At 48.6% G+C, this 23,175-nt stretch overlaps 2 protein-coding genes across 7 annotated transcripts; both read left to right on the top strand.

Annotated features, from left to right (window-relative positions):
• The first annotated feature begins 231 nt into the window (after positions 1–231).
• On the top strand, positions 232–3,378 carry letmd1 (LETM1 domain containing 1). Of its 2 annotated transcripts, none has more exons than XM_041241482.1 (9): positions 232–354; positions 543–703; positions 1,076–1,191; positions 1,542–1,624; positions 1,867–2,053; positions 2,518–2,619; positions 2,713–2,865; positions 2,988–3,084; positions 3,290–3,378. In XM_041241482.1, the coding sequence occupies exons 1-9, from the start codon at positions 236–238 to the stop codon at positions 3,307–3,309; spliced, it is 1,038 nt and encodes a 345-aa protein (XP_041097416.1). In that variant the 5' UTR covers positions 232–235; the 3' UTR covers positions 3,310–3,378. The 2 variants fall into 2 exon arrangements, with proteins under 2 accessions (XP_041097416.1, XP_041097415.1); XM_041241481.1 differs by having other exon boundaries at positions 3,262–3,350.
• LOC121308821 (inactive dipeptidyl peptidase 10) lies at positions 3,330–23,119 on the top strand. 5 transcript variants are annotated; one of them, XM_041241478.1, is made up of 27 exons: positions 3,354–3,407; positions 9,845–9,892; positions 9,988–10,102; positions 10,529–10,624; positions 10,722–10,816; positions 11,640–11,714; positions 13,113–13,165; positions 13,794–13,875; positions 14,287–14,407; positions 14,906–15,060; positions 15,178–15,275; positions 15,719–15,842; positions 16,038–16,076; positions 16,355–16,462; positions 17,108–17,199; positions 17,537–17,584; positions 17,637–17,779; positions 17,882–17,929; positions 18,026–18,124; positions 18,215–18,281; positions 18,916–19,110; positions 19,794–19,848; positions 20,218–20,317; positions 20,555–20,613; positions 20,720–20,792; positions 21,221–21,294; positions 21,384–23,119. In XM_041241478.1, exons 2-27 carry the CDS (start codon positions 9,869–9,871, stop codon positions 21,519–21,521), a joined length of 2,376 nt encoding a protein of 791 aa, XP_041097412.1. In that variant the 5' UTR covers positions 3,354–3,407; positions 9,845–9,868; the 3' UTR covers positions 21,522–23,119. The 5 variants fall into 5 exon arrangements, with proteins under 5 accessions (XP_041097414.1, XP_041097412.1, XP_041097411.1 ...); XM_041241480.1 differs by lacking the exon at positions 9,845–9,892 and having other exon boundaries at positions 3,330–3,407; XM_041241477.1 differs by lacking the exons at positions 3,354–3,407; positions 9,845–9,892 and adding an exon at positions 6,422–6,710 and having other exon boundaries at positions 10,532–10,624.
• Positions 23,120–23,175: the final 56 nt, after the last annotated feature.

Here is a 23,175-nt window from a genome sequence, read left to right as displayed (position 1 = left end):
CAAGTGCACTGCATATGCTAAAAAGACGAGGAAGGCTTCATAGAGTGCAAAAATAATAATAATTATTATTAAGCCACTGACGAAATTAATGAATTGTATGTATTTGTAAACACAAGCAAACCTTCTCCTTCAGAAACTCTTCGTTTGACCTCCTACCTGACGTTACAAACAACAGCTGATTCCCTCGACCAATGACAGGGCGCCCTGTGTGTGGGGTGGCCTTGACCTTACCAAGATGGCGTTGTCCAGGGCCGGGATCCGTGGCGGTTCTGCGATGATGTTGTTGTACGGAGTCCGGCAGGCTGGATTCTCAGGCGGCGTTAACAGCGCGATAAAAACCTCGGTCCTGCTCAGGTGATGCGTCCGGCGAGCTTTCTTATTTTACTGCGGTGTCGCTTTTGTCTGAATGCTGTCTGGCACTGTGCTGCCCGTCAGGCTGTAACGCACAGAACAAGACGCAATAACCCGCACGGCTGGCCGCCCCGGGTCTGCGGTCTGTAAGGAGTTGTTTTCAGTCTCTGACGCTTGGTTTTGCCTCACAGGTCCAGCAGCCAGCAGTTATGTGGGTTTTCCTCCAAGGCCAAGCACAGCGGCTGGGGCTCCCTCATCGTAGGCAGGCTGAGGCTCGTCAACGAGAAATACGAGCGATTCCTGCAGAGGAACTTCCCCGCTTTTCACCAGCTCTACTGCACCTTCTTCAGAGGCAAGTGGCGGGACTTCGCCCCCAGCGGAGCTCGGAGGCGGCATGCTCCAATAGCACCTGGGTTACTAAGAGGATCAGCAAACCGCTCGCATTGAAGAAGCCGTTTGTTAGTCAATTAAACGCGCTTCAAATGAAAGCAGTTGAATAATCACAGCGATTATGTCTCTAAAATGTAAATTCCGGTTCCTCTGAAGGATGTTGCCCGGTATATGGACACAGCCTATCTGTGTGTCGCTTATATTCGACACACGTCTAGATAAACGTTGGATTCAATTGTGACCAAACTTGGCTAGGCTGTGTTTAGCACAAGTTACTGAGAATCTCTCTGTCTGCCAGTCTGTTGAATGCTGTCTCCCTGCCTGTCGGCCTCAGGGCTTCGGCTGCTGCTGCAGGATGGCTCGGAGGTGCGCAAGATCAAGGTGAAGATGGCGAGGCAGGGCCTGAGCAAGGAGCAACTCCCGTACCGTGACATGGAGACGCTGCGCCAGGCGAGTCTCACAGCAACCCCAGAGCAGCCAGCATATATATATATATATATATATATATATATATATATATATATATATATATAAGTTTATATTTATCTGAATGTGTTGTCGCTGCTTTAATCTATTGCTTTGAATACAGTAAAACATTACATGTGTGCTGGCAACAAACCTTCCCTAATTTCACTTTTATTAAAAATGTGCTCCCGCAGTCGCTCGGTTCAGTCTCTGTGCAGTATATATGCACAGTTTCCACGCCGTCCACACGTGCTGCTGTAAACATGTCCACAGCGAGAGCTCCTCACACTGCCACGGAGACTCACAGAATTCCCTTCCTGTCTTTTCATCCTTAGTTCCGGAGAGACATCATCAAAGCTCTGCCTGTGGCCCTGATCTCCATCCCTCCCTTCGCTAACTACCTGGTGTTCGTGCTGATGTGAGTGTGTGAGAGTGGTGCAAGCACGGTACAGCCCTGCAGTCGTGTGGATCGGTTCACAGCTGCTCATGCTCTGTAGGAGTACACACAGCCCTCACATTTACCTCGATCAGCTGTAGAGGAGCAGGTCCCGCTGAGCAAAAATTCAAATAAATCAATCAAACAAGTAGACTTCCTCTCTGTCTCTGGAGAACCAAGCACACTCACCCTCTCCTTCCTTTCCTCCCTCTCCCGTCTTGCAGGTATTTCTTTCCTCGGCAGGTTCTGATCCGACACTTCTGGACCCCGAAGCAGCAGGTTGAGTTCCAGCAGGTGTATCACGGCCAGCGGGCCCGTCTGTACCCGCAGCTCGTCAGCTATCTCACCAGAACCGCCCCGGAGGTGTCGGACCGGGACCTTCAGAGCGAGCTGCTCCAGCTCTGCAGCAAGGTCAGTGAAAAAGACAGATATTAAAAACCTACATAAGAAATTGAGCTTGTGTAGATCTAGATCATCTAGAACCCTGAGCTTAAACTCCCAACTGCAGCTGAAAAGAAAAAATTGAACTTTTAATACAACAGGGATGGAAATCGGACTCCTATTGCACAGCAGTGTCACCCGTTCCAGGTTTTACTAGCAGCTTGATCAGCCCCCAGTGTGTCTAGCTAACAAGCTCAGATGTGTCTTAATATTAAACTCCTAGTGAAACCAGGAATGGATCAAACCTCTATGCAGTGGGACTCTTATTTTCATCCCAAAAACAAACACATGAAACAATTACGGTTTTGTAGTTCTTCTGACTCTGTACAACATAGCTTTGCAGAACCTCTAAAACTAGAATTCCTACCTGCTCGTTGCAGTGTGTGTGTAGGTGTTCGGGTTGCAGCATGTGTAATGTTTCTCTCTGTGTGTAGGTGCAGGGGGGCGCTCACCCTGGTATCAGTGAGATCCAGGCCGTGCGACACCTCTTCACCGGACCCCCCCTGGGGATGAAACGTCTCCAAGTGGAGCACATGGTGAGGGGCTTGCTTTCTCAAGCTGTTTTAAACTGGATCCACAGCTCGCCCCCCTGCTCTCTAACCTCTCTCTCCTCTCTCCCTCCCCTCCAGCGCTTCCTCAGCTCTCTCTTCTTCCTGACGTCCCGCCTCCCGGCCGCTCTGATTCGCCGCCGGCTCTGGAGTCATTCCGTGGAGCTGCTGCATCTGGACCGCGCGCTGAGCATGCTGGGATTGCACCAGCTCTCTGACCCCGAGCTCAGAAACGTCAGTACCGCCTGCCTGTCTGTCTCTGTCAGTGACAAACATTGACAAGTTTTGCATTGCCTCTGCTCGCTGTGTGTGTGATTGTGCCGGTCTGTGCTCACGTGTTGTCTCTTTCTGTGCAGGCGTGTTACCTGCGTGGTCTGAACTCCACGTGTCTCAGCACTGCTCAGTGTCGAGAGTGGCTCTCCCAGTGGCTGCAGCTCTCCACGAGACTCAAAGGTATGTCTATGCAGCGTCACTGTAATAAATAAACAAGTCAATCTCCCTCATTGTTTGCAATTCAGAATCGCTCCCCTAATGACTGTGTTAATGATTTTGTTCTGCTCGATTGAGTGAGTGAGTGGGTGTTCAGGTTCAGAATCCCCAGTGATCTGATTTTCTTTGCACGGTTTTTAGATTCTGAGGCTTCTCTGCTGCTCCACAGCATGGTCCTGCTCTCCATGAACTACCCAAGCCATTCCTGAGCGTTGGGGAGAGGTGGAGAGGGGGAGTCAGAGAGCTCCCTTGCAGCAGGAAGAGACTGGAAGAGTGGAGATTGAAATGTAGGTCCAACCAGGAATCTGGGACTCCTGTCAAACCGGAAAACATGAAGGATGACTCTGATCCCAGGCACCTGGCAGCTTGGAGCTATTTTCAAATCGCACGGTCTGGGTTGGTGGGTGGGTGGGTGCGTGCGTGTGTGCGTGCCTGGATGTGTGTGTGTGTGTGTGTGTGTACAATGCTCCTCATCAGAGGTACGTTTTTATATTGTATTCTTGTCTTTCCTGGAAGTTTATAAGAGAGAGTATCCTTTTTGTTGTTGGCCTGTTTATAATAATCGCATGCCTTGTCCTGTCGTTCAGCATCATTTCTGAGGGGATAGAACTGCTCACACGTCAATACATGGCAGCAGGGCTGACTCCGGTCCAGAACTCCATTCCAGCTTTCACAGTTCTGATTGATAAAGGTGCTTCCAGATGGCAAAGGGCATGGTTGGATCAAAGACCTGGACTGGATGTACCCAGGTGACTGGCTCCACAGTACAGTCTGTATATATAGTCTCCTATCTCTGGAACCGTTCGAGCGGCTGACTCGAAGCTGAGCAGCTGGAACAAGCTCTCTTGGGGGGAATGTGACGGGAGACTTTGAGAGAATCTTTTGGCTTCTCATTACCCGTTTTGTTCCAGGAGTCGCTGAATGTGTTTCCGTCCAGTCTGAGTGACTAATGCACCCCTGTCTGCAGAGACGAGATGTTTTGGAGTGCGACGCTGCGAGTTCAGATTGCTGATTGGAATCCTTTATTTATTTATTTATTTATTTAAAATAAACCAATCGATTTCCGTTCGTACCGATCCAGGCTGATTATGGGCATTTGCAAATCAATGTTTTGTCGTGCTGGTAAACAAGCCAGTGCTCCTCCTATCGGAGGTCTGCAGAGTCAGTGCTGTTCACAGAACACTAGGCGCTGTTTGAAAGACTTGCTTAAGGACTGGCTTTATTAGATAAACTGAACTCAACTCTGAAACCGTTTATTCATGAACTGCAAGCTAAAATTATCAAAATGGGCTTTTAAAAAACGCAGCCCGAAGGATTTTGTGAGCAGGGTCCAGCGTATCATCAGTGTGTCAGCTTGTTATCTGGAGAGAGTGTTTTTGATGTGCTGTTAGTAGCTGTGATGCGTACCCAGTTAACTGAAGCTGTGCAGTTCATCTCTATGCAGGACATGCTTCCACACACACAGAGCTCCTTACCGATTCATGTGGCTCTTCTCTGCAGCTGGAGAGATTCTGTCCTTGTTTGCATCGTGTGCTTGTTTGAGCTGCCTGTGGCTCTTCCAAGCAGGTTTTGTATTCGTGTCTGGGAGGGGGTGTTTTTATTTCTTTCTGTACAGTAATGTATAAACAATATTTAAAGAAAAAATAATAATGAAAAATGTTATTCCAACACGCGTGGCTGTTGTTTTTTGTTTGTTTGTTTGTTTGTTTTTTAAGCATGCAGTAAGACCCTGAAGTTTTGAAAATACAAATCGTTTTCGGATGAAATCCAGATTGCTACAGACACACCTACAGCGCGAAGACTGAGAAATATTCGAGCCTGTGTTCCTCACGGCTGCCAGCAGAGGGCACTGCTGCTGCGCTTTTAAACCTGATCCTCAGTGGCGGTTGTCTCGGCTGCAAGCGCACGATAACAAGCCGGTGCCCATACAGCAGCACAGCGAGCTCAATACAGCGCGTTTACAGCAGTATTATTTATTTATCAGGCAGTCGTCTTTATCCAAGGGGACTTGCAGATTTACAGGGCAGTACCGGGTTGCAATGCAAGCATCATATTTAAACACAGTGTAGTTTACAGTAAGTGCAAATAATAATAATACAATATGAACGAGGGTGCAACCATTTAGGATTATAACAAGTTATATCTACAAGGACATATTAGCAGTGCAATAGTGCAAGGATAGTGAGGAGGCTATTAATTTATAATAGTAAAAAATAATAACAACTTCTACCTGTTAAAGTAAACCATGAAGCCGAGGGAACACGAAGCCGCTTTGAGGCTTGCAGCTTGGTTTCAGGAGACTAGGTTTCAGTCCTCAGTACGTCACGCAAGACGCAAAGGAAACACCAGCATTAATAAAAATAATTGAAACACATTCCACTGCAGGAGCGTTTCTCTCCTCTGCTGAAAGAGGGCCGGGCTGGCGTGTCGATCGATTGCTCAGTACGTGTTTTAATTGAATGGTATGAACGATTGCTGCAGGGCTGGCGTTAGACGTACGCGAGGGCTGCTTTGTCGTGAGAGAGAGAGAGCGAGAGCGCTATAGCTGTAAACGTGTGCAAGCCTCGCAAAACGAGATCAAACCAGCTGGGTTTAGAAACTATGCGTGTGTTAGAGTGTGTGTATATTCGTGTGTGTGTGTGCTCTCATTACTGCATGCACACACCAGAATGCAAAAACCTACATGTGAAGCTGAGCAGTGTTTAACGAGTGATTATAAACTAACAGCCCTGGCTCCAGCCCACTACACCCTGAACAGAGCGGCTGTTACTGTAACTCTGTAAAACATCGTCCTAAAAACAAACACACACAGAGTCCGGGAGCTAGAATAATAATGAGAATGATGATTCTTCTTATGTGCAGTTATTGTTGCTGTGTTTTCAGTATCCTTGCTGTGCATCAGTGTGCTTGTGTCTCTCGTGTCTCAAGCAGTGATAGAGCTGCCAAGACACTGAGCCCTCATGCACCCTCTCGACTGGGGAGATTTCGCTGAGGCAGGAAAAGTTCTGTGGCATCTTGATTAATTCCTACCTCTCGATATATTATTGACCAGCCAGCGAGGAGCGATGAAATAGAGAGGAGAGGGAGGAGGGGGAGAGGATGAAGAGAGGGGGGTCAGGAGAAATAAGGGATGGGAGAGAGGTGGGAATAGACAAAAAGGGGGCAGAGGGTTAGGAAGGGAACATGGAGAGGGGGGATAGAAAATGAAGAGAAGGGGGTGAATGAGAGGCGTAGGAGGGAGAAAAACTACTGTAGTAGAGAGAATGAATGAGTTGGGTGTGTGTGTGTGTGTGTGTGTGTGTGTGTGTGAGAGAGAGAGTGAATGCAGTGTGTTTTTTTCATGAGCTAAGGACTGCTGCAGTTCTGTCAGACTGTGTGTGTGAGAGAGAGAGCGAGAGAGAGGGAGAGAGAGACAGAGAGAGAGAGGGGGGAGAGACAAAGAGAATCCAGCAGATATTCGTGTCGACCAGAGAGTTGAGAAACCAGCCCCAACTGGGAAAGTAAAATCCAGAAGCACAGAGCAGCGGAGCACTCACTAACTCACTGCAATGATGATCGCCACCACCCAGCAAAACATGAGCAGGGAGCTGGTAAGAGCGCACATTTTAATAGCTTATACTTGTTTGTATTCGTTATTTCCGATCAGATCGATTGCCTTTCATAAACTTCGCTCGCGGGTATGAGGATAAGACTTTATTATTATTATTATTATTATTATTATTATTATTATTATTATTATTATTATTATTATTATTATTATATTAATGTATTTATTTGGCAGACTCCTTTATCCTCTATTGTAAGTGTTCTTTTAGCAGTATCCAGGATCAGAGAGACCCAGCCATTGATTTTTATTAACCTGTTAAGTGCCCTGGTCCTTATTTAAGGCTTCTTTGTAATCTGCATCTATCTGTTGGAACCTATTTGAATTTTCTCTCTCACTGTATTATGATAGCGGACTCTAATTTTGTTAACCGCAAAAGTTAAGTCTAAATGCAATGGATCAAATTACATGAATGCAGCTCCCGTTCGGAGAGAAAAGACAAAGGATATGTAATGGGTTAATGCCTTGTCTCTTAGTGATCAGTTAGCCTAGTGTGATCACTGTGTAGCGAGCGGGAGAGACTGCTGCACGATCATCTGGGTGTAGTGAGGGATGGGTTTTGTATGTTTAAATATTCTTTTTTATTAAGTTTTATGAACTCTCTACACACAACTGACTCACTTCAAAATCTGCCCAACCCAGTCCTGTCTCAGAGCCGTCCCATTGAGAAGGCGGTTCTTTATCAGCAGGGCATCATTCAGCAGCTTTCATTGTGACTAAGAAGCAAAATGGGCTTGTTCTGTAGGAGCGTGCAAAACCTTTGGCCACAGCTATACAGACCTTTTCAAACCAAGGTACATTTTTCATCTCTAAATCTGCTTATTGGGGATCTCAATAAGCCTTGTATGGATCAATAGCCATTCGCTGGGCAGCTCAGGGTAACCCAAGAGATACAGTGATTACTGGCCAGCGCTGGACAGCTGACCAGGGCATTTTCCCAACCTCCAGCGGTTTATCAATTCTTAATTAATAGTTGAATTAAGGACTGGGACTGCTGACTGCTTCAGTAGCCACAGCGTGACCAGTGGAAGAATGCCATTATAATCCTGGCTTGCTATGGTGTCTACGGGCATCCCTTGAAAATCAGACAGGGACTGCATTTAATAACCCGTTTCGCTTGGGACTTTGAGGTTTACACCCCAGTGTCGAAGCAGGGGTGAAGGTGGAGAAGTGAAAGGATAGAATATCAGAGAGAGATTGATCTAGCGCTCTGTCAGCCTCTGGCAGCTCCCAGGTTGAAGTCCTATCATTTATTATAAGCGGGTGCCAGTGAATGAAGGGACTATCCGCTGTGTTTAATGGCCAGTCATTAGTAATGATGATTAGTGGTTCATGTTCAGGGAGCTGACAAGCGATCAACGAGACGAGTGAAGTGAACCTCTTAGCAGGCAGAGGAGGGAGGGAGGGGGGGGGGGGGGTCACAGGGCTCGCTGATACACGAGATTCTTTTTTTTTTTTTTTTTTTTTTTTTTACCAGCGATGCAGTTTTTTTTTCTGCGTGCATTCAGTCCAGCGACACACATTTAAAGCGACCTCCTGCGTGTAAATAGCTGGTAAATAGCTTTACTAACCAGTCTGTTTCAGGAGACATTTTTATTCATTTCTCAATTTGGTAGCATCATGTGATAAACGCTCGGGAAGATATATATTAAGCATGCAAATAAGAGCATGCAAAAATCCCCCTTCAGGAAAACCAGATACTGTGACATCTTTCTGTATCCACTGCCTTCCACACTGCAGCCTAGCGCTTTCTTTATCTGATCACTGAGCTCCTCAAACCCACTGCCTTCCACACTGCAGCCCAGCGCTTTCTTTATCTAATCACTGAGCTCCTCAAACCCACTGCCTTCCACACTGCAGCCCAGCGCTTTCTTTATCTAATCACTGAGCTCCTCAAACCCACTGCCTTCCACACTGCAGCCCAGCACTTTCTTTATCTAACCACTGAGCTCCTCAAACCCACTGCCTTCCACACTGCAGTCCAGCGCTTTCTTTATCTAACCACTGAGCTCCTCAAACCCACTGCCTTCCACACTGCAGCCCAGCGCTTTCTTTATCTAACCCCTGAGCTCCTCAAACCCACTGCCTTCCACACTGCAGCCCAGCGCTTTCTTTATCTAACCACTGAGCTCCTCAAACCCACTGCCTTCCACATCTAACCATGAGCTCCTCAAACCCCACTACTGCCTTGCAGCCCAGCGCTTTCTTTATCTAACCACTGAGCTCCTCAAACCCACTGCCTTCCACACTGCAGCCCAGCGCTTTCTTTATCTAACCACTGAGCTCCTCAAACCCACTGCCTTCCACACTGCAGCCCAGCGCTTTCTTTATCTAACCACTGAGCTCCTCAAACCCACTGCCTTCCACACTGCAGCCCAGCGCTTTCTTTATCTAACCACTGAGCTCCTCAAACCCACTGCCTTCCACACTGCAGCCCAGCGCTTTCTTTATCTAACCACTGAGCTCCTCAAACCCACTGCCTTCCACACTGCAGCCCAGTGTTATACCGTACCGGAGTGTACTGGAATGTGTTGGAGTGGTTGGCAGAGGAGAGTGGCGTCGCGATCCCTCTGAAGTTTTCTCTTGCCGTGTTTTGTTCTTTTTCCCATTGTGTGTTCCAATGTGTTCCCATTTCAGGACAGATCTGTTTATATAATCCTGGTCTTTGTTCCAAACCCTGTTCTAAATGCAGTGGAATGGCTCTCCAGTATTAGGATTGGGCTGAACAGCTTGATTTGCAAACACAGTTACCCTGGAAGCCCGTCTCAGCGCGATGCAAATCCAGTGCAGCAGGCAGCTCTGCATAGTTATGAGCTACAGCAGAGAGAAAAGGGCTGGGGGGGCGGGGGGGTTCTGGCAGCAATGGGATGGTAATAATTCTGGCACCGCGCCCGACTGCACTGTCTTTAAAAGCTCCCCCCTGTGACAGATGGTAATGAAAACTCTATGTTATTACCTCAGCAGGGATGTCTTTCATTAAGCCAAGGAGTGAGAGACACCGGGCCCTGCCCAGATCGTTTTAACGACCGTTGTGTTAAGGATTGTTTTTTTTTAAAGATCATTTTGATTGATTAGGTTTGCAGTCCGTGAAAATGTTTTATTTTTTTTTCAACACTGCAGCTCAGCCTATCCAGGTCAGTTTCAATGCAATCTGGACGCAGTGTTTCGGTAAGTGTCTTGGGGAGTGTATCGTTCTGCAGTTGATGCACCGAACAAATAATGTGGCTAGCCTGGCCTGGCCTGACCTCTGTATGTCTCTCCAGGACCTGGGGGAATCGAGCCGGCCGCCGCGGAACTGGAAGGGTATCTGCATCGCTGTGGTGGTCATCGTGGTGGTCATGTCCCTCGTCATACTCTCCATCATCCTGCTCACCCCCGGTAAGACCCCCAGCTCACCCCAGCTCATTCCCAATCCCAGACTGGGTGGGACAGGTGATGCAGAATCAGCTGTGGAAGTAGCAGACTTTTCAGATGTAGTGTTGAACACCAGACAATTGCAGCAAAGGATATATGTGGTTAAACCCTTATGAAAGGTTATGTTTTGTAATGTGTCTGCGATGCTTTTTTGTGCTTCACCGTGCTTTCACTGCGCTGGATCAGTTTGCTCTGTTTTTACTAAGGGAGCCTCAGATACACAGCCCTGTGAATTCCACAGCTTACAGGCTCTCATGCAATCCCTGCACACTAGTACACAGCTCTGCCCTGCCTGCAGCTCTGCCCCGCCTGCATCTCTGCCCCGTCTGCAGCTCTGCTCTGCCCTGCCTGCATCTCAGTGTGTTTTTCATTGCTCTGTTCTCTTCTTAGAAGAGTCTCGCCTCTCTCTGCAATCCCCATTCTCCCTGGAGGACCTGATGAGGGAGGAGTTCAAAGTTCACGACCCTGCTGTGACCTGGGTCAGCGGTGAGTGCAGCCCAGCTCCCTGTACCCCTGAATCCCAGGCCCCCAACCCTGACCCCCCCCCCAGATAAATCTGCCTGTGCTGTCTCTGTTTCACCAGAGTCCGAGGTCACGCTGCGCACCAGGGAGGGTCATGTGATCAAACGCAACGTGAAAACCAACGAGAGCACAACGCTGGTGGAGAACAGCACCTTCGTAAGTTATTATTATTAATGTTATTATTATTATTATTATTATTATTATTATTATTATTATTATTATTATTATTTATTATTATTAAGCAAAAGCTTTTATCCAAAGGAACTTAGAGGTGAACTATGCATCACAACTGCTTTCCCTATGCTTTACCTTGCCTCTCTGTACTTTACAATGCTTCCCTATGCTTTACAGGACCTCTCTGTGCTTTACAATGCTTCCCTATGCTTTACCATGCCTCTCTGTGCTTTACAATGCTTCCCTATGCTTTACCAGACCTCTCTGTGCTTTACAATGCTTCCCTATGCTTTACCAGACCTCTCTGTGCTTTACAATGCTTCCCTATGCTTTACCAGACCTCTCTGTGCTTTACAATGCTTCCCTATGCTTTACCAGACCTCTGTGCTTTACAATGCTTCCTTATGCTTTACCAGACCTCTCTGTGCTTTACAATGCTTCCCTATGCTTTACTAGACCTCTCTGTGCTTTACAATGCTTCTCTATGCTTTACCAGACCTCTGTGGGGTTTCCAGTGCTTTCCCATGTTGACTGTGCTCTATCACGCTTTGCTATGCTTTTACTATGCTAAACCTTTATAAGGGCAGTCACTCTGTAGCGGATCTCCTCCTAGTGGCTGATGAGTTAACAATATTGACATCAGCCTGGGACCCGCCCGTGCCTCTCCACTACAGAGCTCGCTCTTCAGCTGAAAGCTGCCGGCTCTGTCGGATGCATTTGAGAAAGCCCGGGAATTGGCTGCGGATGGGAACGCGGGGGTTGAATCCTGGAGAATCCTGTGTTTTGATTTCGGTTTCTCCCGCAGCTCACTCTCAAGGCCTCGCAGTTTCAAGTCTCTCCAGACCTGCGCTTCGTCCTGCTGGCCTACAACGTGCAGCCGGTGAGGAGCCCTTCAGAGGAGCAGCAGGCAGGCGTGAGGAGGCAGCAGACACAGCGGGCTGTTTGCACCAGTGCTGTGGATCTCCTCCTAGCGGCTGACATCATCCTGAGACCCCTATTCACTCTTAACTGTCAGAGCATTAAAAAACAAAACACACACTCTCTAGTCAGCAAATTTATTATGAAAAATAAAAACCCTAACAAACTGGAATTACAAATGAGAGAAATGTACAGTGTAGTTAATTTTTCAGGGGTGGAACAGCTCACAGAGTTTGAGAATATCGGCTTCCTAATGTGCTGATCCAGGGAGAAGAGAATGCAACACAATTTGAAGATTGAAGTGTGGAATTCGTGTTACGATGTTCTGAGTGAATACAGTGTGTGTAGAAGGTCTCATTATTATTAGTAGTATTCTTTTCGTGAGAGGGCTGCAAAGTAGAGCTGAGCTGCTCAAAGTGTGCAGAATGGTTCCTGTTATAACTGCAGACACACCTAACCCCCCAATCCAAACACCAAACCCCCCTAACCCCAACCCCCCCCCCCCCCCCCCCCCCCCAACCCTTAAACGCAGCCCTGCTCAGGGCACTCCCGGTGCAAGCAAGCAGGTATCTTCAAACCAGCCCGTCACTTTATTATTAGCAGATAATAATAATCTGAATGAAAGTGTGATTTGAAGATACTGCAGCCCCCCACCTCCCCCCCAGCCCCTCTTCTGATTACTGACATGCTTGCCCTGCAGTAACGCCCTCGCTGCGGCTCACGCGCGCACACACACACACACCCACACACACACACACACACACACTCACAGGAACACATCTCTGCTCCTTTGTAACCCATGGCAATCAATAATAACAGTGTGACAGATAAACAGCTTTTCCCTGAAGGAGCGGGGTGTGATACGAGCGCTGGGTTTAATTGAGTGAAAAAACTGCTGGCTCTCAGCAAAAATTCAACACTGCAAACCCAGATAGTGGGATGGTGTGTGTGTGCGCGCGCATGTGTGGCCGGGGGAGTTCTAGCTGATTTAGAGATTCTTCTCTCTCTCTCTCTCTCTCTCTCTCTCTCTCTGTCTCTGTCTCTGAGGCTGGGTAGCGAGAGGGGATTATGCTAATCTTAGTGTAAACAGCAGTGGCTTGGGGAGTTTTGTGATTGATTCTGTATTTATTTGTTCACTCCTTATTTAGTGTGCTATGTGGGGGGGGGGTGTGTGCTGGGGGGTGTGTGTGCTGTGTGGGGGTGTGCTGTGTGTGGGTTAGTCCCGGGGGGTGTGTGCTGGCGGGATGTGTGCAGTGGGGGGGTGTGCTGTTGGGGGGTGTGCTATGGGGAGGTGTGCTGTGAGTTGGACTGGAGTGTCCAGACTGGATGTTACTGACCTGGTCCTTTCTTCTCTCTCCAGATGCACTCTCAGTCTTTCTCAGCCTCCTATGCCATCTACAGCGTGGAAACCAGGTGAGGATGGCACCCTGACCCCAGACCTGGGGTTTAGCTCAAGCCACTTTCAGAAGACTAGGTTTCAGGCCGCTGTACGGCACACCAGGGGAGACCTGGGGGTTTGATACAGCGAGCCTCAAACTAGGGCTCCCAGTCTCCAGCAGTGTCTCAGTGTTGCTGCAGCTTTAGACAGACCAGCCAACTGTCTTTACAGAACAAGCAGCTGGAACTCTGCTATTCGCGCAGGAGCACTCAGATCTATTAAAGAGCTCATTAGTGTATGAAATTTGTCACGGGTGAGTTTGCACGGTTTAGTTCATTCAGAAATTGAATCTGTTGTTTGACAAGTCGTTCATCTCTAAAGCTGAGGGAACACAGAGCCACTTTTTCAGGAACAGCGGCTTGAAACCTGGTTCCAGGAGACCACCGGGAGACCTAGTTCGAGTCTTGCTGCTGTATGAAACCCCAAGTCTGGTGTGCCGTGCACCAGCCTGAAACCTAGCCTCCTGAAACCAAGTTCGGAGCCTCAAAGCGGCCCGTGTTCCTCAGCTCACCTCCTGTCTTGCGCAGGGGCGTTTCCCAGCACGGTTGTGCGCTGTTCCCCCTCTTTTCCTAATGGACTCCCTCGCGGTGTGTGTTTTCCCAGGGAGGTCTCGGAGCTCAACCCCCCCGAAGTGAAGCGATCCGTCCTGCAGTTTGCAGCCTGGGGATCTCACGGCAACCAGCTGGTGAGAACCGCGCAGGGGTTCGAAAAAATAAAAATCAATGGCAGATTCGGTACGACAGGAAATCTCTGCAGCGTGTCTCAATGCGGGCACAGTTACAGCAACACGTGCTTGTGGACTGTACTGTATAGAAACACAGTTGCTGCACATTTTTTTCCGGCACGCTATGTTTAGTGAATTCAATTAGTGAATATTTCTCGCCAGCAAATATTTCCGTTTTTACAGCATTGTAATACACTTCCTATTAAAACAGACAAGGCTTCGAAAAACCCTGTATATTGAAGTAACAGCATAATAGAATGAGTCACCAAAATGTGTAGCAGATCCAGCTTGTGATGACCAGCGAGGTTAACAGAAGCGAGACGGGTCCATTGCACATGGCTCTAGCGCTCAACTGTCTTCTCTGGGTTTCAGGTGTATGTTTTTGAAAACAATATCTACTACCAGCCCGACGTGTCCAGCAGCGCCCAGCGCCTCGTCTCCACCGGCAAGGAAGGGGTGCTTCTCAACGGGGTCTCCGACTGGCTGTACGAAGGTAGCGCCCTCGGCATGCCAGGGAGTGTGTCACGGGTTCATCCATCAGTTCAGTACCCTTCTGAAAGAGTCTCCATAGTAAAAGCATAGGGGTAGCACAGTGTAATACAGCACAGTGAAAGCATGGCACTGTTAAAGTATAGGGAAGCATTGTAAAGCACAGAGAGGTCTGGTAAAGCATAGGGACGCATTGTAAAGCACAGAGAGGTCTGGTAAAGCATAGGGAAGCATTGTAAAGCACAGAGAGGTCTGGTAAGCCATAGGGAAGCATTGTAAAGCACAGAGGTCTGGTAAAGCATAGGGAAGCTATGGGAAAACTGATGTAAGGGTGCCGGGGGCAGTGAAGAGAGCTGCAATCTGGGAGTTTCTTCTTAGCTTTAAAACCGTTAAGCAGTCTGAGTCACCTCTGTACGCAGCGCAGGGTCAGCAGTGCTTCAAATGAAAGGGGAGATAATGTGTGACTTCACCTGCGTGTGTGTCTCTGTTTTCTGATTGGCAGAGGAGGTGCTCCACTCATATGCAGCGCACTGGTGGTCGGGTGACGGGGCGCGGCTGGCCTATCTGACCATAAACAACTCCGCCACGCCCAACATGGAAATACCTCACTTCCTGGGCGGAGCCTACCCTTCCAGCACCCACTACCCTTACCCCAAAGTGAGCGGACAGGCAGTGAAGAGGCTGCTCTGGAGATCGCTGGTGCTGAGTGCATGGTGTACGTTGAGCGTGTTGAGAAGCGCTGGGGTCGTGATGCATCTCTTTTGCTCTCTTCAGGCAGGCCAGCCGATCCCCACAGTCAGGCTGTTCGTGGTGAACCTGTACGGACTGGCGCACACGCTGGAGCTCATCCCTCCAGACTCGTTCAGGACCAGGTGCTGTGAGGAAACGGCACCCCTGCCGCCGCCACTGGGGCTCCAGCTGCTGTGCCATTGACAAGAGGCTGGCTCTGCGTAGGAGCCTCGATGGGGCCAGTTTCATTCACCCAGAAACTCATTTTACCTGTGCTTTACAATGCTTCCCTATGCTTTACCAGACCTCTCTGTACTTTACAATGCTTCCCTGTGCTTTTCCAGACCTCTCTGTGCTTTACAATGCTTCCCTATGCTTTACCAGACCTCTCTTTGCTTTACTATGCTTTACCATACCTCTCTAAGTTTTTGCCTATGCTTTACCATGCTGTCACTGTGCTGTGTCACACTGCGCTATGCTGTCACTGTGCTGTATCACACCGTGCTATGCTGTCACTGTGCTGTATCACATTGTGCTATGCCTGTACTGTGGTACATTTTAAAGCTCATGTTTTATTTTGATGCAGAGAGTGCTACCTTCCTATGGTGAAGTGGCTCAGCAGCACCAGGCTGGCAGTGCGATGGTTAACCCGTCCCCAGAGCCAATCAGCGCTCACCATCTGCGAGGCCACCACGGGGGCATGCCTGGAGGTGAGAGGTCGGAGTTCAAGGGGTCACCTCGACCCCATACAGCTGCTTAACTCATTTCAATTTTAAAAAAAGAAAAGGTGTTTCTGACTTCAATATCTTTGTGTCTGCTTTCCCCAGAGCTTTTAAAATTCAAACAGCTTTTAAAAGTGGTTCTTTGCAATGTCTCTTACTGTCTGATTCCTTCTTCCTCTTTAGAAACACAGAATTGCCTCGGACGCCTGGATCAGTAAACCGGTAAAACACTGTTTCATATCATTTCTTATTTACCTTGGTTTGGTTGTTTGTTCCCATTAATTCAAGGTCATTTCTCGAATTAATTAACTCAATCTCTAAAACGTTAAGTCCCTAATGTACTACCACAGAACACAAGACATTGAAAAACACGCTTTTAGTATTTCAAAGACTGGCACGCTTGAGTTTAACGCACAACACAGCAATGTTACTGCAGGTGAACCCACATGGATATCCAGGCTCTGCCAGCGGTATTTATTGCAATGCCTCTGCTTCCCCAGCAGGAGGAGCCCTTGTTCTCCCAGGACGGCTCCTCTTTCTTTCTGACTCTCCCGGTGAAGCAGGGAGCCAGAGGGGAGTTCCAACACATCGCCCTGCTCAGCACCCAGGTAAGAACCCTCTCCCTGCCCAGGCCCTATCGGCAGGGCCCAGGGGCGGGAGGCGACTCAGCAGCCCATCCATCAGCACAGAGGAGTCTTTTCAGAAATGTCGCTGGAACAGTTTGCAAGCGGGGCAAATGATCAAAGCGGAAATCGTATTAATTGTATTTTTTTGGTCGCAATCCTAATGTTGTAGGTGATGGAAGTGTTTTGTGCAGGGCTGTGCTAGTGGTACTGTAACCCTGCATGAAGCCACTGCAGAGAGAGACTGTGTCCCAGCTCTATACTCTCATCTGCTCTGATCTCGCAAAGCAGTCTTCTCTATTAATAGCTGCCGAGACACAGACCAGGCTGAACAAGTACCTCCGACAGCATTAACAAGCGTAGCTATTTCCCTGGAACAAGAAGAAGCAGCGGCTGATTCTATCAGCTCGCATCTCATCATGCTGACTGTGCAAAACACAGAGCTTCTGTTTCAGGAGATGTGCAGCCGCTGTGCTGTCAGACAGAGCTGCGGATTTAACCCTTTCATTTGAACTGCTCTTGTGAAAACTGAACCCTTTGAAGTACAAAGGACGTGTGTCCCACAAATAAAAAAAATACTCCCCCTCTCTCTCTCTCTCTCTCTCTCTCTCTCTCTCTCTCTCTCTCCAGGCCACTGCCCCCACGACCCCCTCTCGCTTCTTGACGTCTGGAAACTGGGACGTGACGTCCCTCTGCGCGCTTGACGAGCGGCGCGGAAAAATGTACGGGAAAGTCAGGAGCAGGGAATTGGGGAAACGCATGTGATTGAGAGTAGAGAGTAGACATCAGCACTCAGCACTGGGATAAAACAGAGACTGCACGGGTTCAAATCCAGCTCAGGGATCGACTTGATCAACCAAGCTAGCAGGATAAACCACAGCTGGGGTTAATTACAGTATTTAACACTTTCATTATTTTACAGCTGGATTTAATTAGAGTATTTTAGAGTTGGGTTTCATGAGAGCATTTTGCATCAACCACTTATATTTAGGGTATGCGATAACCACGGACCGAAGCCACTTGCCATCCCCTTTAATTCAATTTCCTGTCTCCCTGCAGCTACTTCCTGAGTACAGAGAACTCGCCACGGAGCCGACACCTGTACAGGTGAGTGTGGAATCACACAGAGACTGTTGATGATGTATAGTTCACCCCCTAGTCTCTGTGCTTCTGTCCACAGCGTGGACGTGGCTGGGGTGTTCCGGAGGACCTGTGTGACCTGTGACCTCATCGCTGACTGCACCTTCTTCAAAGCGCCGCAATTCAGCCCCGACATGACCAGCTTCACGCTGCAGTGCGGAGGTGAGGGGCAGGGGGCTGTGGGGCTCAGAGCACTGTCTACCCTGTAGATATTCTTATTCATTTCCTGATTGTTGAGCGATTGACAGCGGCTTGTCATTGCAGGGCCGGGGGTCCCCAAGGTCTCCGTGCACCAGACTGACGACCCCAGCAGTGAGTCCTGAAGAGGGGGGGGGCGGGTTGAAGCAAGCCCTACTGCACACAATCGCATGAGATTCACCGTGCCATTCTGATGTGCTTCTCTCTCAGATTACTTCATCCTGGAAGACAACGAGGCCCTAGAGGAGGCGCTGAGGGGGAAGAGGCTGCCGGTGACGGAGTTCCGGACCATCCCCGCGGACGGCTACGGTAATAAAAACCCTGATCCCGAGCCGCGGCTGCATCTCGCTCACGGTTGTGTGCTCCTCTCATGAACTGCTCCCCTTGCTTGCCTTGCAGACCTGCAGCTGAAGCTGTCCCTGCCAGTGGGGTACAAGGACCGGGTGCGCCCCCTCGTCATCGTTGTGTAAGCACCCGTCCTCCTGTCGCAGACAGCGGGCAGTCCTTCATGGTCCGCAGTGACTGGCTCTGTCGGTCAGTTCAGAGCGGGGGGGTCACGCTCAGTTCCATCTCGAGCTCGCCTTATCTTAACGGGTCTATTGGATGAATTGGGTCGCAACAGTTTTTAAACGGGTCGTGTATCTTGAATGAAGTGCAGAAAAAACTATTCAACACGTCCAGTTGAACAAGTAATTCCATCAGTGAAGTTAACTGAGAGCTTGAGTTTGAATGAAAACCAGGAGACAATTATTATTATTATGATGATGATGATGATGATGATGATGATGCTTGTAATTGTGACTTGGTTCTGAGATAACGCCAGGATGCAGTTCTTTTGAAGAGTTATGCAATACCAGTTGTTTATAATTGCAGGGTGATGTCAGAATGCATGCTGTAAAGGAGGTAAGAGGCAAACAGGAGAGAATAGCCCCCCCACACACTTTAAACATTTCAAAGGGGTATCGAGTCAGAATGCTGCTGCAAGCTGCAGCTGATCTTCTTCCTCCAGCACTGCCACTTACACAGCGTTCCTATTCACAGTTACACTGACTGCTGGAACCTCTTGTGTCTTCCCTTTGTTTCCCCGGTGCCCTATTCAGTGACGGCACCCCGGGGAGTCAGTCCGTGACAGAGCAGTTCGCGCTGGACTGGGGCTCGGTTCTGTCCAGCTCTCTCGGAGCGGTTCTGGCCCGGCTGGATGGCAGGGGGAGCGGGAACCAGGGCCAGAAGCTTCAGCAGGCGGTCCGGCAGAAACTGGGATCGGCGGAGGTCAAGGACCACCTGAGAGCAGTGGAGTAGGTCCAACAGCAGGGGGCGCTGTTCTGCCCCTTTGTTGAAATTTACTTCAGAGCTGTCTTCTATCATTGTTGTTATTATTATTATTATTATTATTATTATTATTATTATTATTATTATTATTATTTATTTGTTTATTAGGCAGGTGACTTCCCGGTGTTACAGGGCAGCACAGGGTTACAATGCAAGATTCATATTTAAACACAGTGTAGTTTACAGTAAGTGCAAATAACACTACTAGAATACAATATGAACTAGGATGCAGCCAGTTAGGACACGTTATATCTACAAAGACATATTAGCAGTGCAGCAGTGCAAGAATATTGCATCAGCTGAGGATCCACCATTGTGGTGCTGAGGTCAGGTCTTCATTCCCAAAGCTCACTGCACACTTTTCCTTCTAAGAACTGAATGCATGACAATGTACTGAGATTTAACAAACACAGACAGGGACACCCTAGAACCATTAATGAGAAGCTCTCCGCGTGGTTTAATGTGCTTGAATTCAAACCAAGCCCCGTAGAGACTGTGCAGATAACAAGCTTGACGCTTCCCAGCGCTGTTTCAGGAGTCGCGCTGATTTCCAGGCGTGGTAATCCCGTTAACTGACACACTGAAGGCAGCGTCTCGCCACTCTCTCCGGGGCGCACTGGGCTTACTTGCTCTGGCTCTCTTGTTGCAGGTGGTTGGTACAGCAGCCTTACATCGACCGCACAAGGATTGCTCTGTACGGGAAGGTACTGCACTTACTGCATTGCAGTTTGACTCATTCCACAGAGTTGTGGACGCACATGAAGCTGCAGAGCTGGCATGGCGTTCTCTGTTGCTTCTCCCTCCCTGAAATCACTGGAGCCGCAGCTGAACAGGATCAATGCGTTCAGCTTGCCGCATGCTGCTATTTGTGGCGTGTGTGTTTTTGCATTTGTGCTGAATGCGTAAAACAGGACACACTTGATTGGAGTTTAAAACGGTACATTTGCATGCTGATTTTCCCGTGCCTGCACTGTGCTGTATTACGCTTTGCTGTGCTGCACTTTAATGAGAGAGAGAGAGCAGGTTTCCTCCTGATTGAGACTCATGCGATTGTATTGTCGGGTTTTTTTCAGGCGTACGGTGGATATTTAACTCTTAAGATGCTGGCAGCGACAGATGGTCAGTTTAAATGTGCGGCTGCGTTCGCTCCCATCACCGACTTCAGTCTCTACGGTGAGTCGTTGCAGCTTTAAAACCTCTCGTCTTTGAACGGAGAAACACAATCGTATAAGCACAAACTGCGGGAATGCTAACTCGCTGCGCGTTTCGCTTCCTCTTTCCAGAGCACGCCTGCATTTAGCTGACAAGCGAATGAGAAGAATAGCAACAGCGGAGCTGAAAACATGCTGACAGCTCAAAGAAAAGTAACACGGTTGTGTTTTGTTTTTTCTCTTTCTCTGTGGTGTACAGACGCAGCGTTTTCTGAGCGCTATCTCGGCCTGCCTTCCAAGGAGTACGGTTTGTACACAGTAAGTTTGGTGTGAGTTGGCCGTGCCGTGCCGTGCTTACCAGCACTCTCTCTCTCTCCCTGCGCCCTGTCCTGTTTTAACAGCACTGCCTCGTGTTCGTTTCCAGGCTGCCTCGCTGCTAGGGGAGGCGCACAGACTGAGAGGCGAGCGTTTCCTTCTGATCCACGGCACTGCAGACGGTGAGTCGGGTCTCTCAACTGCTGATTCTCATTGAGGGAGGGAGGGGCTGGTCACTACAGCTCTGCGCGCACCCCCTTGATTCATGGCTCAGGGGAGTTGTATTCATGACGTGTCAATAGCGCCATCTAGAGGCAGCTCACCCTCCTGTTCATTCACTGAAACAGGTTTGGCGATTCTGTCAGTCTCCTATCATATTAACTCTTTCATGCATGAAATATTGCAAAGGCTTGGCAGAATCTATTTCCAGCTATGAATTCTAATTTATTTTAACTGCATTTCGCCCCTCTGCAATGCTGATCGACCGTTGGATATATGCAGTGTGTGTGTATGTATGTATATATCTGCCTGTTCTAATCGTGGGGAGTCGGGATGGTGTGCAGGTGTAACAGTGTGTGCGTGTGTGTTTATCTGTGTGTCTCTCCTGCAGCCACTGTTCATTTCCAGCACACTGCAGAGCTTCTTCACAGCCTGGTCACTGTGGACGCCAATTACACACTACAGGTGCGCTCCGCAAGCATGCCAACAAAGAGGCTTTCCAACCGCTGTGTCTCCTGTGCCGTGCTCAATCAAAGCCGCTGTTGTTGTTGCAGATCCACCCCGACGAGGGTCACACGCTCCAGTCGGACCGGAGCCGGCAGCACCTGATCAGAACCCTGGTCCGATACTTCCTGGGCTGCCTGCAGAACCCGCGGGGGAGATCTTCAGAGCGACAAGAGGAGGAGTACTGAACGAGCCAGGCTGAACTGGACCCACACAGAACTCTGACAGAACCCAGTCCCAGCCCTCTGTAAACTCTCCTGACGATGAAACGTCAGGGAGCAGGTTTCAGATCACACCCTGGGGCAGCCAGCCCGAGCCAAACCGTATTTATACAAGTCAGATGAAACACTGACCCCCTTCCTGATAAAACACCCTAAAACTCATCACAACCCGGAATGATATAAAGGGCTCTCTTGTTTTATACACAAGATCCACCCTTCCCTACACACACACACACACACACACACACACACACACACCTTGGTGGTCAGCCAGGACTGCACAGGTCAACGTGACCGACTCCATTAGCACTCTTTCACGCGCACTGGAAAGCAATACAGATTATTATTCTTATTATTATTTTTTTTTAAACGGCTGGGAAACTAAATGTGGTTGAAACAGCAATCTTTAAAAACCTATTGAGCCCAGATCACCGGCGAGCAAAACCCCTGCGCAACTCCAGAGTGAAGATCGAGGCAGAAAGACAGGCAGTGGAGAATGTATATTGTATTTAAAGAGCGCCTTGTTGAAAATACAGATGCCTCTTTAGTGTTGCTCACATGCTTGGAATGAGGGTCTGGAGTCAGAGGAGAGAACTCGGAAATGTCAAAGACCAATCAGAAGCAGCCGGGACCCAAACACATTGCTGTTTATATCTGCTCCTGATCCAGTCCAGTCCAGTGCCTCGGCGAGTCGCTGCTCTGTGTTGTTGATCTGCCCTGGTGTGCAGCACAGCGCCCCCTTGATGACTCGCTAGTTTGATCAGACACTGTCGGGACAGTATATTGTGGAAGTCCTCTATTTTCCTGTATAAAGAGACCGTTCTCCAGTGCATCGTTTTCAGTGTTTCCCAGTTTGTGTTTTGATGTGCAAGTCCACCCAAGAGGAAGTGCTGTGCTTAGATTTCTTTATAAACACGCAGATGTCTTGCGTCAGCATGCGTTTCATTCGGGTAGCATGGATCAGCTGCCAGTTTGGACCGGGGTTTGTGTCAATTCCTGTTTAAAATCAATTCCCAATTCCCATCCCCATTTAATCAATTCCAACACACCATTGATCACAACTGAAATGAACAGCGTTCTGTTAAACGAGCTTCTCACAGACAGCGGGACGAATCACTGCAACTCAAGTCGCTGTGAGTCAGTCAGTTACACCGGCTTCACATGCAAGCAGCTGAACGATCACAGAGAGCGTTATTATTACATCTCTACACGATCAACTCCTTCGAAGGAATCGGAATTGGGCGCTTGACCTGACCCCGGTCTGGACTCGCTGGGTTAGTTGCTGTACCTCGATTGTGTTTTATATTTTTCAGATAAACTCACTAAATCCCAGCATCATATTATTGGACCTTGAAATGCATCTCTCCCTACTTCTAAAGCAGAATGCAGGAGCTGTGTTTGATGTTGCTGTAAACAGGAATGAATAAACTCTCTCTCTCACTCTCTCTATATTTATATATATAACGATGACGCATGAGCAGGAATGGCATGCACTTTCTCATATGCCTTGATGACGATGCCTTACGATTTTCAATAAAATAGTTATTTTCCTTTGTTCTATAAAAGAGTGTGGTGTTTTTGATGTATTTTAAAATCATTATTTCTTACACGCTGAGCGCGC

This window comes from Polyodon spathula, unplaced genomic scaffold (genome assembly GCF_017654505.1).
Source record: "Polyodon spathula isolate WHYD16114869_AA unplaced genomic scaffold, ASM1765450v1 scaffolds_784, whole genome shotgun sequence".
NCBI classification, from domain to species: Eukaryota; Metazoa; Chordata; class Actinopteri; order Acipenseriformes; family Polyodontidae; genus Polyodon; species Polyodon spathula.
This window is presented reverse-complemented; position numbering and strand designations above follow the sequence as displayed.

What these genes read in the sequence shown, in the direction of transcription:
- letmd1 (XM_041241481.1), top strand. Translation starts at nt 236, where the DNA reads ATGGCGTTGTCCAGGGCCGGGATCCGTGGCGGTTCTGCGATGATGTTG. An exon ending in AAAACCTCGGTCCTGCTCAG is followed by an intron (nt 355 to 542) that starts GTGATGCGTCCG and finishes TTTGCCTCACAG; the next exon opens with GTCCAGCAGCCAGCAGTTAT. An exon ending in CTGACCCCGAGCTCAGAAAC is followed by an intron (nt 2,866 to 2,987) that starts GTCAGTACCGCC and finishes CTTTCTGTGCAG; the next exon opens with GCGTGTTACCTGCGTGGTCT.
- LOC121308821 (XM_041241476.1), top strand. Translation starts at nt 6,669, where the DNA reads ATGATGATCGCCACCACCCAGCAAAACATGAGCAGGGAGCTG. An exon ending in CTTCACGCTGCAGTGCGGAG is followed by an intron (nt 17,780 to 17,881) that starts GTGAGGGGCAGG and finishes TTGTCATTGCAG; the next exon opens with GGCCGGGGGTCCCCAAGGTC. An exon ending in GACCACCTGAGAGCAGTGGA is followed by an intron (nt 19,111 to 19,793) that starts GTAGGTCCAACA and finishes CTCTTGTTGCAG; the next exon opens with GTGGTTGGTACAGCAGCCTT.